The sequence below is a fragment of the Alligator sinensis genome, unplaced genomic scaffold, assembly GCF_000455745.1.
Source record: "Alligator sinensis unplaced genomic scaffold, ASM45574v1 scaffold254_1, whole genome shotgun sequence".
NCBI lineage: Eukaryota > Metazoa > Chordata > Crocodylia > Alligatoridae > Alligator > Alligator sinensis.
This window is the reverse complement of record NW_005841953.1, coordinates 126,438-146,931: the sequence shown is the minus strand read 5'-3', so window position 1 is coordinate 146,931 and position 20,494 is coordinate 126,438. Positions and strand designations below refer to the sequence as shown.

Here is a 20,494-nt window from a genome sequence, read left to right as displayed (position 1 = left end):
GAAAGAGTGGAAAATTAGCCTGCAAAAACTGGAAACAAAAGGGGCAGCAGGACATTTACTGATTGCCCTCCGGCACAGGAGGACAAACATGGGGGTAATTGAGACTGCAGGAAGATGGAGAGAGAGGAAAAGAATCACACCTGTGATCCCGGAGAAAGCCGTGAGCCCAGGACTCAGGAGGACAGATCAGATGCAGGATGGACAATGATCTGGGAGATTGGACTGTATCCAGTGAGTGTGGGAAAGCACTGAGACTGCAGGAGCAGCTCTGCCCTGAGCAAAAGAGAGACGGAACCTCTGGGACAGTGCACGGGAAGGCAGGAGCCCACTTTAATCCCTGACCTTGTCAGGGCGACATCTGCTGAGAAGACAGCAGAACAAACAGTGCAGGAATAGCAGGGGGCTGCTCTCAGTACAAGCCGCGGGCAAAGAGTAAAAGATGTGGAGGACCACGCCCTGCTAATGAAGTAATTAGCGGTGGAAGCTACTCAATTATAAAGTATCTGTAAAGTAAACCAAACAGAGTTTTCCTTTGTCTGTAGTCCAGGACGTCCCCTCCAATGAAGTAATTGGTGAGGTTCTTTGTTAGTGTATATGTTATGGTGGAAAATAAACCCATACCTTAAGCGTTTATCACCTGAGTGGTATTTAACAATCAAAACATGAAAGCCCACTGATCTCCTCCTTTTTTCTTATTCAATCCAAGTCATGGTGGGCGAGTACAAAGGAGGAAGAGGCTAAGATTACCTTGTATGCTCACAAATGCCGTAAATGGTTTTCCATATGAATTCTGTAAAACTATGATTGCTCCATGCACAGATACCTATGTGTTCCATGGTTCCATGGCATAGGAACTATTGCAAATTGTGCTCAAGAATTTAAGCTTTCATTTGGAAGGGAAGAAAAGATAAATAAAGGCTAAATCTACCCATAAATAAGACCCATAATTCACCATCAGCACTGAATAATGCTGATAACAATAACGGAGATTGTGGCATAGACCAGACTCCCTCCAGAAGTCAGTGGGAGCTGCTGGATGTTCAGCACTTATGAAAATAAGATAACTTATTTAGCATCCTAATATGAACTTAGGGTTGGATCCCAACCACCTATTTTGAAAATAATGGTATTGGGACCTGGGCCCTTTTAAAGTAATTACTTTCTGCAGCCCATATATATCTCATCTACCTATGTGTACCTCCAAGGCATGCTTCATTGTAGTGTATAGACCAGTGATTCTCAACTAGGTCCTGTGACACCTTGGCATCTCTGGAAATCACTTCACGGGTGCCACATAATGTTAGCAGTATTAGGTATGCAAACATTGTTCCAAAGATAAACCCAGAGGTTTGAAATAGGAATTCATAATGTTAAGACTATTCTGCCCTGTTTCGGTCTTTCTGAGTTCTTTGCAACAGCCTATTTTTCCTGTAGTGAAAAAACGAGTGAAAAAATAAGCTGGCATTTTCTAAGGGGTGCCTTGAGTCTAATGAGGCTGCCTCTAATCTAACAAGGTTGAAATCCACAGCTATAGATAGTATAGGGAATATTTTCCTAAGTCAGTAAGACTTAGGAGCCTTCATGACTTTTTGAAGATGGAATGTAGGCTCTTAAATGACTTGGCTTGTTTTTAAAACGTTATATTTCATAGATTGCATAGATTTCATAGACATTAGAGGCTGGGAGGGACCTCATGAGATCATTGGGTCCAGCCCCCCCTCCATAGGCAGTAAGTCAGCTGGGATCAAGTAACCCCAGCAAGAAAACATCCACGTTTTTTGAAAGAGTCCATAGTAGGCACTTGCACCACCTCTGGGAGGAGTTTGTTCCAGACCCTGGACACACGCACCATAAAGAACTTTTTTCTTATATATAGTCTGAATTGGCCTTCCTGGAGTTTATGGCTGTTAGACCTTGTTGTCCCTTGGGGAGCTCTGATGAACAGCTGTTCTCCCAGGTCCTGATATATCCCTCTTATGTAGTTGTAGGCTGCCACCAAATCCTCCCTTAGCTTTCTCTTCTCCAGGCTGAAGAGTCCCAAGTCCCTCAGTCTCTGTTCGTATGGCCTGCCCTCCAGGCCTTGGATCATACGAGTGGCTCTCCTCTGGACTCTCTCAAGCTTCTCCACATCCTTCCTGAAGTGGGGGGCCCAACACTGGATGCAGTACTCCAGCTGCGGTCTCACGAGGGCCGAGTAAAGTGGGAGCATGACTTCCCTGGTTTTGCTTGAGATGCATGAGCGGATGCACACCAGAGTTTGCTTTTCCAGTCACAGCATCGCATTGGTGGCTCATTTTCATCTTGTGGTCAATCAAGACCCCCAAGTCCTTTTCAGTTGTGGTGGTAGTGAGCATAGCACTGCCGAGCCTGTAAGGGTTCTTCCAACCGAGGTGCAACACCTTGCACTTCTCTACATTGAAGGCCATCAGGTTCTGGTTGGCCCACCTTGAGAGCATGTACAAGTCAGCCTGTATCCCCAGCCTGTCCTGCAGTGTGACCACCCTCCCCCATAATTTGGTATCATCCGTGAACTTGACCAGTTCACATCTGACTCCCAAATCCAGATCATTGATGAAGATGTTAAAGAGTACTGGCCCAAGTAGCGAGCCCTGAGGGACTCCACTGGTCACCCTGCACTATGTGAATTTGCTCCTGTCAACTAGTACTCATACAACTAGTCAACTAGTATCTCATACATCTCCCTAAGATACAGGAGATCATGGGCAGATCTAGAATTTTGAAAAGTGGGGTACAGATAGTAAGGTACATCATCACATATAAAACAACACATCTTTTTCTCCAGTTAAAATAAACTAGAAGCTTTACCAATATGCTAGGGGCCTAGGGCTATATTGAAGCAAAAACAAATATAACTTCATTGCAATGAGTTAAAAACAGCCTGCAGGACTGTGAAATGCTTCATTACCAGGAGCAGCTAACAACAGCATCACAGAACAAAGGATAGCTTGACTGGTGAAACATCAAGACCATTAAAAAGAAGAAAGGGTCTTTAACACCTGTGGAATGAAGAGTTTAGAAGGGATCAAGTAGATTATAATGAACCATAAAGTCAATTGACCCCTTCAGCATTGCCTGACTAGAAATGCTGCTGCCACTGCCAGGCAGTTGGTTTTAAACTTTGGGTGGAGCAGGAATCAAAGGGGGGTGTAAAGGCAGCAGTGCACCCTCACTGAATCCACCTTTGCAGGGGATCATGGGATGACCATGGAACAGATTTTTGGACTCAGCAGCTTTTTTAAACACTTCTGGCATAAAACAATTGCCTTGGACATTACTGCATGCATAAATACAGTATAATGCACTTAATCACATATTGGCTATTCACATATTTCTGTTACTTGCATACTTTGGGGTAGGGCCAAATCATTTGCTGTCTATCCCCTTAAATTTTGCCCAGTTATTTACATATTGCCCATTTACATGTTTCAGTTTGTTGCATAAGCCACAGCTGGCCAACTGGCAGTCCACAGGCCACATGCAGCCTGTGAGAAGTTAACATGTGGCCCATGGGCTCCTTTCCAGCTTCCACTCCATCCATTGCTTTTGCAGCTGTGGCAGCCAGGGTCTCAAGGTTCCCCGCCCTCCAACTTCTGGTTCCTGTCCCCATTCCTAGGACAGGGTGGTCTTGGGCAGTGCAGCAGAGCAGGATGGGGTCAAACTTCCCAAGCTGTGCACAGAGCAGAGGAGGGGGGCAAGATGTAGCCACTGCGTGCTTAGTAAAGGAAGGAGCTGTGCTGCCCATCCTGTCTGCTGCAGGTGAGCTGCTAGTATAGTGTGCATGGCCAGGACGGGGGTGGGAGTGTTGCGTGCGAAGTGGGTGGGCTGAGCCAGGCTGCCTGCACTTCAGGTCTGTGCATGAGGATGGGGGCAGAGCTGAGCTGTGTGTGTGGCAGGGGTAGACTTGGAGTGGGGTAGGGGCATGGCCTATGCTGTATGCAGCCCCTGGGTGCCTAGAAATTGGACAGCCCTGGCATAAACCAAAACTAATAAAAAAACATATAGGTCAGGATTAATCATTTATTGGAAAGGTTGAGCAGTGCTGAGAGAACCACTGTAATGGATTACTTATTCAGTACATGTAAGAGAAGAAGAAAGAGGACTGCTTTGTCCCTTTCAGAAAACCACCAAAGTTGTGAAGTTTTAGGTTACAAAATTATTCCAGACAGAGATAGCTGTGAGGCTGAGAACCTATCAGTAACAGAAATCAAGAATAGCTGGCAGGTGACTGACATTGTCAGCAGGGATGAGAAAAATGCAAACCCTGCCCGAAAATGCCAGAAGACAGGCAAGGTCCCAGATATAAACACAGCTTTGTTATGACAAATACAAGAGCTAGAGATATCCTGTATCTGGACCAGTTTTAAAAAGAGATGCTAAGAACATAGCTCAAGTACCTGCTGGGGATACTTCTAACCAACAAAAAGATGGAAGGAAGTGTAATGATATCCCTTTAAAAGGACAGGTAAAGAAAAGAAATACTCTGACTTTCTGGTGAACGTTGGCTTGTTAACATTGTACCCAAAATGCTCAAAGCATATAAGCCCAAAGGCACCTATAATACAAGACAGATGAGACATGTATTTACTATAGAGCTCTCCCAGATGGATCACTGACCTTAAAATCAGGCATCATCAGCAGTTTTAAAAAGGCCACTATGCTAGTGGCCTTTAAAATGGCAAGAAGAAGCAAATAGAAATTATTTGTTGTTATTATAAAAAACAAAGAATCCAGATGTTTTAAAAGTAAAAGCAGCTTACTCAATAGTTACATAGTGAATAAAAAAATGACTGGGGAAATATTTCTAGTTTAGCTGAGAGACTTTAACCACAACATGGAGCAGTGATTCAATATCCTTCTGTTTGTCGATAACTGCAATGCCCATCTAATCAATGCTGATGAATGACTCAAGAATACAAAAATTGTTTTTCTAACCCCACTATCACCACAGCAGTTGTTCAGCCATGGAAACAGGAAGTCATTCAAAACTGTAATGGACATTATCAAAGGACTTTTGCACAACCTCAGGTATCAACACCAACTCAGACAGATGTGCCAATGAAACTGCAAAAAAACTAACACTTTTGGATGCATTGAATATGCAGAAATGTGAAAAAGTACCACCACTAACTGTTTTCATTGGGCAGGTTTTGTGCTACAAATAGGTGTAAGTCAGAGATCATATGATATGAACAAAGATATTGTCAAACAACAAAGAATGTACTTAATATATTTCCCATGATGATGACTTGGTTTGCTATGGAACACCAACTGATGAAGCCTTATGTACAGCTGTCCTTCAGGAGAAGTCCACAGGGACACCAGGTAATACAGACAAAGATGATGATACCAGACAAGATATCTCAGCAAGCAACATATGTCAAGTTCTAAATACACCTGACTGTCGCAGAGCACTGAGGTGCCCTGCTTCTATAGAGGAAAAACTGCTAGAGGAAAAGCCCTAGCAGTGGCTAAGGAGCACAGCTGTGGGTTGCCCGGGCAACTGGAGGCAGCAAATGACCCACACCTGACAGCGGTCAGCTGGCTGTAAGGGGCAAGGCCTGGCTCTTATAAAGCCCAGGGCTGAGGCCAGGCTGGCAGTTCTCTGCCAGCAGCTAGAGAGGTAGGAGCTCCCTCAGCCTTGTTGCGAGAAGCAGCAAGAACTGCAGATACCACTTAAGTAGAGTTATGGATGGCAGCTCAAAGATGTTTGATCACCGTGGTTTTAGCCGGGCGGCTTTAAGTTAAGTTGCAGCCTAGGGGCTTGCATTTGTTTTGTTGTTGTATTACACCGGTGGTTTGGGTGAGGCTATAAGGGGTTGGAGGAGGCCTTATAGGGACCCACAGTGGTGTGGGGGCCCCAGCACCAGTGAGGGCCCAGCGTACTCAGGGGGATCCCACAGTGGCGTGGGGACCCCGGCGCCAGTGAGGGCGCAGTATCTTCAAAGGGGTCTCACAGCGGACTGTGAGGACCCCGGAGCCCCAGGAAGGGGGCAACATTGAGAAGCCCAAGTGTGGGCGTGGAGAGCCCCAGATAGCGGGGGGCAGCATGTTTTAGAAGCCCAAGTGTGGGCACGGCGAGCCCCAGAGAGGGGAGCGCCTTATTGAGAAGCCCAGTGCGGGCATGTTGAGGCCCCGAGAGAGGGCGACAGCACAGAGGAGGCCCCGAGAGAGGGCAAGAAGAGCCCCAGGACGGGGCGGCAGTGTATGTCAAGAGAGAGATAGTGACAGTCCAACGTCCATTCCAACTGCAAGGCTTGGGGTGTGGTATAAGGGGTGGTTGGAGCCACGCATAGCCCATAAGGCTAGGGTGCCCCAAAGCACCCATTTGCAGGACAAGACCCACGAGGAGTCTGGGAAACCACGGGGTCTGAGTCAACAGAAACCACGGGGTCTGAGACGTGTCCGAGAGGGTGTAAAGCAGCCTCCCAACTGATTTAAACCATCAAAGACGTGGCGGGCGAGAAACAGAGGGTGCCCTTGGGCCAACTAGGCACGGAGAGGGGGGCCATAAGGAGATCATGGCCCTCCTACAGGACCCCGCCGTGACACTGACAAATATAGGGGAGATCATCTCTATGACGTCTTCAGCTATTTTTTTTTTATCGAAAACAAGATTTTGTTGGGAAAATGTTAAGAGCTGATCATGGACAGATGAAATGTACTGATTACTTTTCACAAGACCATATTTTTGAACTATCCATCCCTGTCCTATGTTGTAGTTTGATTACTGAGTTAACTGTATTTGTTGCTGCTGTTTGTACTGTTTCCTAAGATGATTTGTTGTTTGTAACATCAGCAGTTTGGCTTACCTGGGAAGATTTTTCTTGTTAATTTTAAATCCCTGAGATGTTTCTTTTAGTCTTCTGAACACCCAAACTTTACTCAGCCAGATGTGCAAACAAAAACACCATTTGCGAAACAGCTGAAGAAAGAACTCTCTAGTGTGCTCAGCTTTTGCTGTAGAAGGAGCTAGATCAGGTCCTGCTTTTCATGTTTTTGGTTGTCTTTTTTCCCCCCATATCCTTACTTCTTGGAAACTCTGATAGTTTAAAATTATGCTTCCAAATTACATAGTTTCCTCCTCAGTATGTGTGTGGAACTAACCAACTGAATGAAATTTCATGCACATGCGCAAAACCTATCCAAATTACAGCCTCAAAATAAGACTTAATAGGTGCATTGTGCCTTTGCTGAAGCTGTGCAGAGGAGCAAATTTTACCCTTTAAAAAGATTGTTTTGTTTCATTTCAAATGTTTGACAGGTTAAATGGCAAACAATATCAATATGACTAATGTCAAGTATCTCAGAATGGTATACTGAGATAAACCATGGAGTATGTCATTCACACACACAGCACTATTGTTCCTTAGTTTTAGTTTTCATGCTGTTCCAAATAATCCTGATAAATCAGGGTCTGCTTCTGCAAAGAGTCGTGATATGCCTATATACAAGAGGCTATAGGTCAGTTGACCTGGCATTAATCCTGTACAATAGCATGAAATGATTTATATCAAATGTACCTAATAAAGAGTCGAAAGAGGGCAGCATAATTAACATCAGCCAGTGTGGTTTTATGTAAAATAGGTCTTGTTGAACAAATAATTTTTTGGATGAAATTATACATCTGGTTGATAAAAGTAATTGAATTATTATATTATAGGTAGTCAAATACATTATAGTAATCCCAGTCTAAGATAAGATTCAGACTGAGGGGGGAAGGGGAAAAAAAAAAAAAAAAAAAAGCCTTAGCCAAAAATCAGTGTAACTCCTTTTAAATGAATTAAAAACTGGTTAACAGACCCCCTCCCCACAAATGAATTGTACCTGGTTAAATGTGTGCCAGGAAGTGTTTTTCTATTGGGCTCCCATGGGGATCTGTTCTGGTTCAGTATCAATATTATTCACTAGCTTTTTCAATGTGCCAGAATAATCATTCACTCAGCATTTAGATTCTGCTCTCACACACTCCCACCCCTATTCTAGCCCCCCACCCCTTCCACTATCCTTAGCTTGATTCAGAGATTGGGTGGCAGAAAGTTATTTGTCTTAGCTGTACAGTGTCTGAGTTTGTGCCCCAGCTGGTCTCCTGTCCAGTTGTGCTCAGAACCTAATGACATCAGGAAATAAAATCTTCTCCAACCACTTATATATTTCAATCGGGAAATGAATGGGAGAAGTGAGGAGAAGCAAATACAGTCCAACTAAACTGAAACAGGGGGGGTGGGTTTTTCATTAAGAGCCAAACCATTATTTAAAATGTACAGATGGGGTCAAAGGGAAAATGGGTAATCTAATGTTTACATCAATGGCACGTAAAGAAATGCTCTGATCATGACTCAACAGCAAGCCTAACAGGGTCAGCTTTTCAAAATGATGGTTCTTAAATAGATAGAGAGGATCATATAATAAAGATCATGCTTTTTCAGATATGCTCTGTACATTTGGCACTCCAGTAGTTCACAGCTGCTGTTTGTTCAGGAAATTAATACTGTCATAGTTGTGTAGCTGGTGTGTGTGTGTAATAAACCTCCCATATAAATGCAGGTTCCTAGAAGTCAGCTGGGGAATCACTAGAATAACAAGAATACGGAGTTTCATGTTTCATTTTATAAAGAGCAGAGGTTGTTATTAGATTTAGGAGCAACCTACCCATTTTTATATGCTGCATTTATTTACTGTTAAATAAGCAGTTCCTATTTACAAACATTTGGGTGAGGAAGTGCTGTTTTTGACACAAAACACTGATAAGATTACAGCAGTTTCTCAGTCTCCCATTTCTCTGAAGAGGAACTCCCTTGTGGCTGATTTATTCCTTTACTGGAAAAACCGTTAGTTGGATAAAAAGATTGTTTTGATCAATGTTTCTTAATAAAAGCATGTAATTGATTCCTGGTTTATTACAACTGTAGAAATAACAGTTATTAAGTAGATTTTCAATTTAAGAAATATTGGTGACTACAGTCTCAGCATTGAAATAATATCTTACCATTTTCCTTCTTCCAGCAGATTTTTAAAAGCATCACCCATGAAGATTCAACCCAGGGACAAGGAAGTCGGAGACTGATCAGTTTTTCATTGTCAGGTATGTCTTTGTTAGAAAGTGCAAAAACTCTGGACACACAGACTGGGAATGGAGATTTTTATCTATTTTATCTTATATATGTTCTTAAAACAGGCTCATTACCATAGGATCCGAGTGATTTTTCAGTAGTGACATTAAGCAATATGACTTGTACATGTCACATGCCTGTATTCTCTCGCCAGCTCCCCAGGAGTAGTTGTACATAATCATGAAGGCTAGGTATGGGTTGATTGGAGTGTTCTGATGCTTTTGCTAATTTGTAGAAAACTGAGGTTCCTGACTAGAAGGCCTTGCTCTTCTGCTCAGAGTTAGACCGGTCACCAGATTTGGGGGCAAAAAGGCATTTCCTTCTAGTTCAGATTGACAAAGACTACATAGGTTTTTGCCTTCCTCAGTAGCATGGGCGGTAGTCCTTTTCTTAGGACTAATATTGGCATTTATTAACCAATTATGTCCTTGCCATCACAGTGCCACAGCAATAATAGTACCCCTGTCTCCCCTGCCTTTTTTTTTTTTTTTAGCATGCCATACGATCATTTTGGTATGGAAATTGATGCAAAATTCTACAGGAAACCAATACAGAAAGAAGGGCACAGGAGGTGTGATGTGCTCCAACTATCCATTTGTACTTAAATCACTTAATTTACCTACATAATTGACGCAGCTGCACAAATAAGCCCCAATCCAAAAAGCATATTGTAGTCTGAGCTCACAATGGTGTCTCCTTTTGAAAAGCTGCCCTTGCATATTTATACACCTTTACCTAGGCCAGGGTTGTCCAATTTCTCAGGGCTCCATGTGGCACGGGCTGCATGTCCCAGAGCTGCATACCCCAGGCTGTATCCCCCACCCTGTACCACTCATGTAGGTGATGTCCGCCACACGCTATGTACGCAGATGGCCCACATCTCAGCTCTCTTGCTGCATAATGCCACGAGCCCCCTCAGTGCTGTGGGCTTTACTGCAATTCCCCGTAGGGCTGGAGCAGGAAGGCAAGCAGCAGTCTTGTAGGAGCTGGGGGAGCTGCATGTTAACCCCTCCAACCCACCAGTTGGGCAGCCCTGATTTAGGCAATCCCTACCATATCAAAGTTATTAGCATTAGTTATTCTATTTGTTTTCTGATAGAGTCTAAGAGGCCTAGACTTCAATCAGGACCCTACTGTGCCTTATGCTATAGAAACAGATTGTAAACATTTTAGGGCCAGGGTTGTCTCTGTTCTCGAAGTAAAACCCCAAAGAAAACAAATTGGGCCCTGCATTTTAAGATAAATAATATTCATAGATTAGTAGAAATAAAGAAGAGGAAAAAAATAAAACAGTCTGGTCTGTCATAGGGTCTGCCAATCTGGATCAATTAATCTTGCTTAGTTTATCCTGTTAGCTGTTATTAGATGCTTCAGTAAAACCTTCTTATTGACAATTATGGAATACCCTGTCCAAAGTGAAAGTTTCTTCTTAATGGTTGCAGTTGTTTTTATATGTCCCTTATCATTTATATGCCCCACACCCTATATTTTTATTTTAGTACTATTATTATCCCTGTAATATTTCTTCAGTTTTTGTTCAGTGTTTATTTCAGGCAAATTCCCACTGACTTGAAAATAAATTTACCCGAGTAAATATTCCTAGATAAAATAAAAAATTAATATCTAAAACAGTTACAAATGCTGGTGCTTCAAGACAAAAGGAAAATACTAAGGAAAGAAATTGTGTTTGACTTAGTTTAATGGGAACTTTTCTAAATATCCACATATTTGGACCTGTGCAAAATTATTACATAAATTAACACCCCCACAGTTATAAAAAAGAATAATCTAATTGTGATGCCTGGGGCCTGATGAGTGACACAGCTTGCCAGTAATGTAGCCCGTCCCCTCGACTCTTCTGCCACAACTTTGCTGTTAACTATCAAGAGAGGGGTTCAGTGAAGATCTTCCCAGAGGGGCTTCCCGACAGCGGCTATACTCGCAGTTGTTTGGCACGATGTTCCACAGGGCTCTGCCTCCCCTACACTCTGTCCACTTGCCAACCGGTTACGTGATGGTCCGACGTTGGCCTTGGTCTGGCAGGGCTTGCCCGCGGTCTGCTTCGGGGCAAGGGAAGAGCACTCGGCTGCAGGCTCAGCCGGCTCGTGTCCCTCAGGTCTTGACGCCCAGACCCTTTCTCCCTATCCCTGGGACTTTCCTCCTTTCCTCCTTTTGCTTTCCTTCCGTAGTCTTAAAAAAAAAAATTCTTCTGGAGAGGAGCGGGGTGTGGAGCCGCCGCCTCCTCCCCAGCTGTCTACATGGGGCTCAAAACCCCTCCTCTGCTCTGCCTCTTCCAGGGGGTTTACCCGCCTTTCCAGGTCAGGTTCCCACAGGGAGCTGCAGTGCTTCCCCTGCTCTGTCTCCAGTGGGGGCTCAAAGTTTTCCCCTGCGCCGCTTGCCTGTGCTGTGCCGGCTGCACTGTGCCCTTCTTCAGTGGGAGCCTCAGCACGCCGGGCGTGCTGCCTGCCAACTCTCTCCCTCTCTGGCTCCACCTTCTCCCCGTGAGTTCCGTCAGGGCTTTTAAACTTCCCCGTGGCAGCTATGCTGGCTGTCGCGATTGGTCCAGCTGTTCCCCGCGCAGGGAACAACTGCTTAAACAGCTGACATAACGCCAGCTCGCGCAACTGCAGCTGCGGTCCCAGCTCCTGCGCTGCAGGACCGGCTGGAGTTAAGTTCCCCCCTCGGGGGGTCTCTTTCTGGGTTTTGGGCCCCCCGGTGTTTACCCTCACCTCCTTTAGAGGCTGTGGGGGCGTGTCACCACCACACTAATGTAAATGAGTTCTTTAATCTTACGCATGATATTTAGATTACTTATTTGTTTTAATGTTTTAACAGAAATATAGGCCTAATTAATTAGATCAGAAACAATCTTCAGGGGAAAAAAAAATATCCACTGCAACTTTTCCAATTAGAAACTATACAAAATGGAAAGCATGACTTTTCCACCACTGTCCAAGGAGTATCACACTTCAGATCTGATGCCTGCAACTGTCTGAATTCTTTGTCCTGTTATGTGCAGAAAGAAGAACCGCACTTGGGTTCTTACAATAAAGCAACCACTTCACTGGAAATTGATGGTTTAGTTACAGTGGAACACCCTCGCTGAAGGCACTTTGGCCTATTCTGCTTCCTGATAGAGAGATCTGTTATTATCATGAAGTTTGCCTAACATTCCTCCTCTGTTTTCCCTTTCTTAATTCACTCTCTTTACTCCTAACAGCTCTTTATGGGCAGCTCTTTATGGGCATTTATACATATACCTTTTAGTCCCATGACACGACGGAGATCCACCGCTTTGGAGCAGACTCCATTAATTGAGTCTGCCCCACCCACGAGCTGATGCAAACTCTGCTGCACCGTGTGCAGTTGTATAAGCAGCAAAATGCATGTCAGCACACAGAAAATGGCAGCAGTGCAGTTTTGAACTAAAATGCCTTCCACATGCGGCACTTGTGTAAAAATGCAATACCACGCTGAATAATTCATTTTGATACTTAATATTTTTCACTCTGCGTATACTGGATTATTTACATTTGTTTATTATGGCACTAACAACCATAGTACTCAAGTGTAACACAAACATTTCTGTCCTCACAGCATCCCTGTGAGGAAAGGAGGTACCGCAATTTCCATTTTACAGATAGAGAACAGTAGCACAGAGAGATTAAAGGCTAGAATCTTGTGTGGTATGCCAACACAAGTCATTGAAAGTCAGTGCCCAAGTCGCTTTGGAAAATGTTTTGTGTTTTTTTTTGTTTTGTTTTTTTTTCCTTCTAAGGTCCTTTAGGTCCTTTTTGAAAATTTTACTGAAATTTTAAATGAAACATTTGACTGAAAGACAAATACATTACAGTTAAAATGTTCTAACCTCTCTTTGAATGGGACCAGTTTTAATGGGAATTCAGCATCAGAATCACTGGGGTAGCTTTGAAAGCATCTCTGTGTACTTTAGGTCCTCCAGCTTTACAGCGTCCTCCCAAAAATCAAGCTGATTTGCCAGAATCAATCCAAGCTGCTTCTCCCTTGGAATATTCTTACTCTCAAAAACTGTTGCTGGCCTGAGATGACTTTTCACCACCTCTGACACAGGCTTATGCCTACAAAGCATTGTAGTGCCCTACTTTACAGCTAGAAGCAACCGTAAGATGACATAACATTACATCCTGTGCACCACAGGCCACAGAGCGTCACCTTGTAGCAAGTCCAAAACCTATGTTTGGCTGAAGCTAATCTTCCAGAAAAACTTCCAGTCTTAATGTGAAGAGATCAAGAAAATGGCAATTTTGTTCTAGTGGTTAATAACCTTCAACATCAAATACTCAGCCTCACTGTTAAAAATATTTAAGCTACTCATTCGAAATTTTCTTGTATTTTTTTTTTTTTTCACTGAAGGCACAAAGGAGTTCTGTCTTAACCACTTCTGAATAATTAACTTCTATGCTCTTTTCATGTTTTAATAGACCAGTTTTCTTCCTTATTGCTTCTACCTCCTCCCTGATATAAACGAAAAATCTTTTTAAATTTCCTTGGGTACTTTGGCTAACACAAATTCATTTATTTCTTTTCCATTGTCTTTAGTATGGTGTCAGCAAGACTTATGAGACTGGATTCTTACTTGCTTACCTCCCACATCCTCTTTCTTCAAATCTCTTTTGTTTGGACATCTCCTTGTGCAACCACACTGGCCAATTCTTACTTACTGGATTCTTGTTTTTTAGAGGAACTGGAGTCTGTTTATAGGATTGTGCGTTCCAGGGGCCACCGTGACCATCTCATCAGATTTAACACTGGCTACAGGACCTTACCTGTATTTCCTACATCAGCCTCATGGCCCATTGTTCCTCATGTCTAGTATGTTTTGGCACTCCCCTGCATTATTTCCACTGTGAGAGTTTAATATTTCCTATCACTGAGCCTTACTGATTAGAATTCCTAATCCCATAATACTTGCTCTCGATATCTTATACTACAGGACAGTTACATCTGCAAACCCTCTCCTTACCAAACTGAACTCAAGAAATGCATGCTAATGACAGTTAAGTGCGCTCAAATATGTATCTCCAAGCCTCAGTGAAACTGCTGTGCTTTTACAAATGAATGTGGTAATCCTTAGTGCTATTTTGTATTCACCTAAATGTGAAGCAGTACTCCCATAGCTCCTGTTGAGCCTCCTGTTGGTGGAGTTAGGGGCCAGAGTTCCCACATCTTCCCCTGTAGATTAAAAAACAGCTGTGATGCCCCCAAGTTGACAGTTCTCAGAGGCTGTTGTTATAGCTGGCACAGGAAGTCTTTTTTTTTTTTATTCCCAGTGTGAGAAAATTATCACCCTGAAGGAAGCATTGACTCTGAACTTTCTGCCACTAATTTAAATAAAAAATCTGGAGGAAGGAAGAATATTATTTCTTCCTCTTCCATGTTGTCATTCTTTTCTGCCTTTTCTGAACCCTTCATCTTCAGCACTTCTTAGCTGATGCCTCTACTTGCATTCTTCCAGTTTCCCCTTCCTTTTACTTAACTGCCTTTCCCAAGTGGATTTCATCTTCTCCAATGAACCATTAAAAGTTCATGTCTTTATTTTAGGAACAGACATTTTCCAGCATCACTGATGTGGTTCCTTCCCAAGCAGTGTCACCATGAGCTGTAGGTCCTGGAATACTTGTGGGCCCTGATACTTCTGCATTGCCTGGGGCTAGTGATCCCAGCCAAGTTATCCTTCTCAGAAGTAGAATTTTTCAGTTAAAAATAATTGCTTCCCATGGCTGGGGAGGTGTGCTTGTTAAGAAGAGGTTCACTGATCAATGATGGTTGCACTCATTGAGCACACCATCCTGTGGACTAGTTCCCTTACTCTGCTTGTGCAGAATCACTTAACTGATGCTAACTAATTTAGAGTTCACAATTTGGGAATAATGGCAAGTACATCAACAAGAAAGGCTCAGTGCTTGCTTTACCTCTCTGCCTAGATGTCTTCCCCTTGTCATGTTCCCAAGACGTGGGTTGACATTTTCAAACTGCTTGATGTACCTAACCTCTTGCATAAGAAAGTTTAATGTATGGCTAATCAAATATTGACATATGTATTTTTTTACTCCAACCTATTAAAATGATACACAATATACTATGTTTAAGAAGAACCCATGAGTAATTGTTAGTAATTGTTTTCCCCAACAAACACGTTATAGAACTTCTGTGTGCTGCAGGATAAATTTAACTTTCTGGAGTTCATTGATTTAACCAGAGTTTTAGACCCAGTTAATCCTAAACCACCACTTAATAAACCTTCAATAAGAATAGTTTTAGAATGTTTCTGCCTGGAAAGAAATATTTCATTTCCGAAATCTTTTTCATTTCAGAAATCATAATGGAATGTGATGTTGTGCATCTCTGGAGATGTTACCCAGAGCTCCTGTCATGCTAACAAAGTGGCAGGAACATGCCTGAAAGTTTTTAAAAGGGGAAATATAATTCAGGCTCCTATGGAAATGTCCCCATACTTTTTGGCCCATCTATGCACACTTTTTATTGTTTGATGACTGAGAGAACTTGTGGTGAAATGTATTAAAATTGTTAGGACAGTGCATGATTTGGGTAATTCTCCTCCCCTTACTTCCTTGAAGAGTCTCATGAAAGTTGCTGAGACCACACAGATAAGGGCTGTGTATTTTTCCAGACTGTGTTATGGCACCCATCGCTAGCCATGTACATGAGCGAAGGTTTTAGGATCAGGCCATCACGCAATCCTGAGGCCATCTCAGGACTGTAAATAAAGAGGAGAAGACAACCAAATGATGCTGCCTTTCACCTTTCTGCCACATGTTACTTATATCCCACAATTAACTGGTTAATTGTGCAATAACTTTAGATTGGCTGCATGTTTAAAGTAATTATCACACCATAAAAATGTCCATCCAGCTATAAAAAGAGCCAACCAGCTACAGAGTTAATGCTTGAAAATGTATAACAACTTTGTGGTTGGATTCTATCCAACTTTAATTTAAACGCGTGGCAGGACCCCTATATTACACAGTTCTTATATAAAAGTGCATTGACAATCACACATCTTGGGGGAGGAGAAACCTGTGTTCAGTGGCAAGGAGATCCAAGATGACTGGGGTTACTCTTCCACTGCAGCCTTCATCTGTCTTCATAGCCATTGAGAGATGTGCCTTCTTCATACATCTGTTCCACCATTGAGGTCTTTATGTTAAGTTGGACTGCTCTTCATCTGATACCTCACCTTTGACCTTACCACCATAGGCCACCCTACCAGGAGTACAAGACTCCTGACAGTGTTGCTCTTAGGGTCATCAGTACATGCAAGTCTCTCCACCCCATCAAGGTGGGCATCTGTGAAGAGGGAGAATGTGAAACACTTTGCATACCTCAGCAGCCATCTTTCAAAGAAAGCCACCATCAATGAGAATATCCAGTATAGAATCCAAAGTGCCATCTCTTCCTTCAGAAGACTGAATCATCATGTGTTCAATGATTACGACATCAGGACTTGAACAAAGCTCCTATTATATAAGGCTGTGGTAATCCCAACTCATCTCTTTGGCTGTAAAGCTTGGCTGATCTACAGGGACCACCTGAAAAACCTGGAGCACCATCATCAGTGCTACCTCTGAAAGATCCTTGGGATAAAGTGGGAGGATTGTTGTCCTCATTAATGCTAACATCACCAGTATGGAAGCGTTGATTGTTCAACATCACTTGCAGTGGACAGGGCATTGTGTGCACATGCCTGATGTATCTTTACTGAAACAAGTGCTATACTCCCACCTCAGCCAAGGACAAAGGACACACGAGGGCCAGAGGAAACACTTCAAGGACACCCTCATGGTAAACATTAAGAAGTGTGACATTGACACCACAAATGGGGGAAAAACTAGCCCAGGACAAGGCTACTTGGTAATGCCTTGTGGGAGAAGGTACATCTAACTTTGTGGAAAACCGTTTCACCCTGGAGGCAGAAAAATGACAGCAACAGAAGGACTAAGAAATCTGTGGTTTGACCTTCTCTTTAATAACTCCCTGTGGTGTTTGCCAGAGAGTCTGTGTTCCTAAGATCAGCCTTGTCAGCCATCCATGGGCTCATCTACAACCTGATCTACAGCTGATCCTCAAGTTAGTAAGGTGCCTTCATTCTGCCCTGTGTCAACTGCCACCCTATTAGTTTTACTCTCAGTCTTGTACCTCCATGTTTACATTGCATTTCAGGGGTGGCAACCTGTGGCATGCAGCAATGGGGATCAGTGGTATGCAGCAGCACCTTCTCCACTTTGCACCCTGCATTCCTCTGTCACATGCCACTAACCCACCCCACAGCTCTCCCTGCTCTGCGGCCCTGCTACTGCAGCCTCTGCTTACCCTTACCACCAAATTTGGCCTTTGCCATCACTATGGTTATGGAAGTTGGTGACACGTGGTGGGGAGAGTAAGCAGAAGTTGCAGTAGGAGTTCACGAGACTCAGAAAGCAGCCCTTGACACCAAATGGGTGTTGGGGGGTGCAGTACAGCTCAGCTGTTGGTGACTGCAATAGCCTGCCAGTCTTAAAGGTTGCTGGCCCCTGATATAGTGGATGATATGTGCAATCAAAAGGAAAAAAAATTCTTCAGGTTGGTTATTCATTCCATTTTCCCAACATTATAACTGTGCAGTGTCAATGATTTCAGCAGAATTGCTTTTGCGGAGTTCAGTGGAATTATACTATCATAAAACTGGAGTAGAGAATCAGGTATTTGGTGAAAGAGTAAAAATATATTTAATCTAACAAAGTCATATCTTGACAGCAAGTAGAAAATTAATTTCCCACATGCAAAGTCCAAGGAATATAGTTCCCTCAACCCAGCACCCTGGATACAGCCCATCTCTAAATTCCATATGGAGAACTGGCACCATTAGTTTGCATACATATAGATTGGATGACACTGTCCCTGCCCATTCAAACCACCTTCATTGACAGAATAATTTCACTGAGTCTCCCTGTCTATTGCTGGCTCACAGAAGCACAAACCACCCAGAACTATCGTACATGCCTACTGTTATACAAGCTTCAAAGCAGCAAATTTTAAGAGAGATTTTTTTCATATTGTTGGTGCCATGTGATGCAGTTTTACCCAACAAATAACAATGAAAAAATAAACCCTTAAATTTAGTGTCTGGTTGCATTGTTCATCTTGTCTATGTACAAATATCTAGAAGATCACTAATGGAGGGGGTTTTTTTAAGTACTGAGTAACCTGGTCACCATCATGATTGTTTGTTCCAGCCAGTAGAAAAAAAGCTGATAAATTGTGATGACCAGCTCATTAAAACAATGCATCTCATGTGCGTGTGCCTAATCCATTACACCATAAAACGGTGTGATTTCTTTTTAGGATGAAAAAAGAGCCATATATACAGCCATGAATACTTCAGTTGGATAACTTTTTGAGGAGAGATCAGAGAAAATAAGTTCCCCAAGGCATCCTTTCCTCTCTCTCTTTCTGCTTCCATCTCATGTTGTTGCAAATGTTTTTGGTCTTTCTCGGTTACTTTGCTGTATCACTTTCAGCCACAAACCTTTTGCAATTATAGTTTGGTCTATCTTGTAATACACTTCTGACAACCCAGTATTTGCTGCGAAAAACTAGTTGATCATAATGAGTGTCAATGACATCAGGAGCCATGCTTTCTTCAGTGCCTTCTGTGTACAAATACCACACTCAGAAGAGGAAATCTGTGCAAGACGTGCTTTATTAAATATTTGCACAGACTAAGGTTTATCAGAGGCAATTAGGTTATTAATAGGTTACCAGAGGGAATTAGGAATTATCAGAGGGTCTATCAGAATTTTATTTTTGGACTGCTGTTACTAAGAGCATGATAGCACCCTCTATTAGAAAAGTCCTTTCAAGTGGACTTTTAAGAGTGATTATCCACTTCTGTTTCATGTAAATTCTTAAAATCTAGCATCTTTTTATAGATGTATGTGGGAAAAAAACTTGTAAAATCCCAGCTGGATGAGTTGAATGTAACTATTATCATTAAACACAAGTCCAGTAAAAACAACATTTGTTCTTTAGATGTGCACTACCTTGAATTGGATTTTATAATCAGCTCTTCAAGCACACAAAATATGATTTTTTTTTTTTTTTTTCTCTCCATACAGACACACTTTCAATTTCTGAACTTTGGCTTCTGTACTTTGAAATAAATGTACTCCTGGGGGAGAGTGGGGATGGGGTGGGGCGGTAGGGAGAGTAACATTTCTGTGCTGATTGGTAAAGCTTTTAATTAAAAATTGCAAATCCATCCAAAATATCCTTATGTTGACACACTTGTATTTAATTGGATTTTTAATTGGACTCATTTCACCTCTTGGGCCTTTTTATCAGTTCACAAAAAGCCTTAAAACCCTGAAAGTGAATACTGTACATAACCCTCAAAGAGAAATGGGACTTTCAAAATTAATGTTCAGAAAGAAACGCAGCCAGTTTGGGATATTTTCTCCCATAATACCTTGCATCTCTTTAAGATAGTGAGTGAAAGAGGGGTAAAAATACCATGAGTTGCTTTTGTCACTAAGAAATTAAGCTTTGAGCAAAAGCAGGTGAATCTCTGAACAAAGAGTGGTTGACAAGGAATTGACCTCAAGCATCATTAATAATAGCAAAGTGCTTAGGTGTTCCAAAGAAAGCTAGGTGTGCATCTGGAAAACAAGGTTTTAAGCCATAGCTAATGTTGAGGCCTAAACTAATGAGATAACTATAGATTGTTCTGCAGTTCATGAACTTCAGAAAAACAAGCCATAATGGACTCTTTGTCTTTCTTCTGGACCTTATAGGGTGCATTTTTAAGGAGATGTCTAGGGTTTTCATCTGCATAATTTGCATTAAATCCATGTGAGCTGAGCAGTTAAAATGCTCTGCTCTAAACTTTGAAATTGTAGGCATTAACTTTCGTAGGTTAATTAGAGGATGTTTGTCAAAATAAAGCAGCAGTGGAAAAAATTAAGAGTAAGACAAGATCCCTTGAAACAACTAGTGGCTTTGTAGAGCCAAAATTTTGAAACCTGGGTGACTGAAATTGTGGGCCTAAAGCCATAAAACCCCTAGGCAAAACCATCATGCTTTCCTGTGGTATTGTACAATCCAACTGCCATTGAAGTTGAAGTGAGTTTCAGGGGCTTGCAACCTTATTAAAATGAGATCACTTCTCTCTCAATTCCCCAAGTATAAATTTAGGAGCCAGACTTTAGCAGTTATATTTGAAAATCTGTACCGCTTTCTGAATTATTATACAATCATAGATTCATAGATGTTGGGGTCAGAAGGGACCTCAATAGATCATCGAGTCCGACCCCCTGCCCTGGGCAGGA

The 20,494-nt window shown here is 42.5% G+C and overlaps 1 protein-coding gene across 1 annotated transcript in view; it reads left to right on the top strand.

The window, feature by feature from the left end:
* HECW1 (HECT, C2 and WW domain containing E3 ubiquitin protein ligase 1) overlaps positions 1-20,494 on the top strand; it is a gene marked incomplete at its 3' end in the record, with an annotated part of 299,400 nt that overhangs the window by 155,581 nt on the left and 123,325 nt on the right. The window contains exon 5 of the mRNA XM_025200049.1: positions 9,028-9,103. Within this exon, the coding sequence (XP_025055834.1) occupies positions 9,028-9,103 (76 nt within the window). The remainder of the gene's footprint in view (positions 1-9,027; positions 9,104-20,494) is intronic.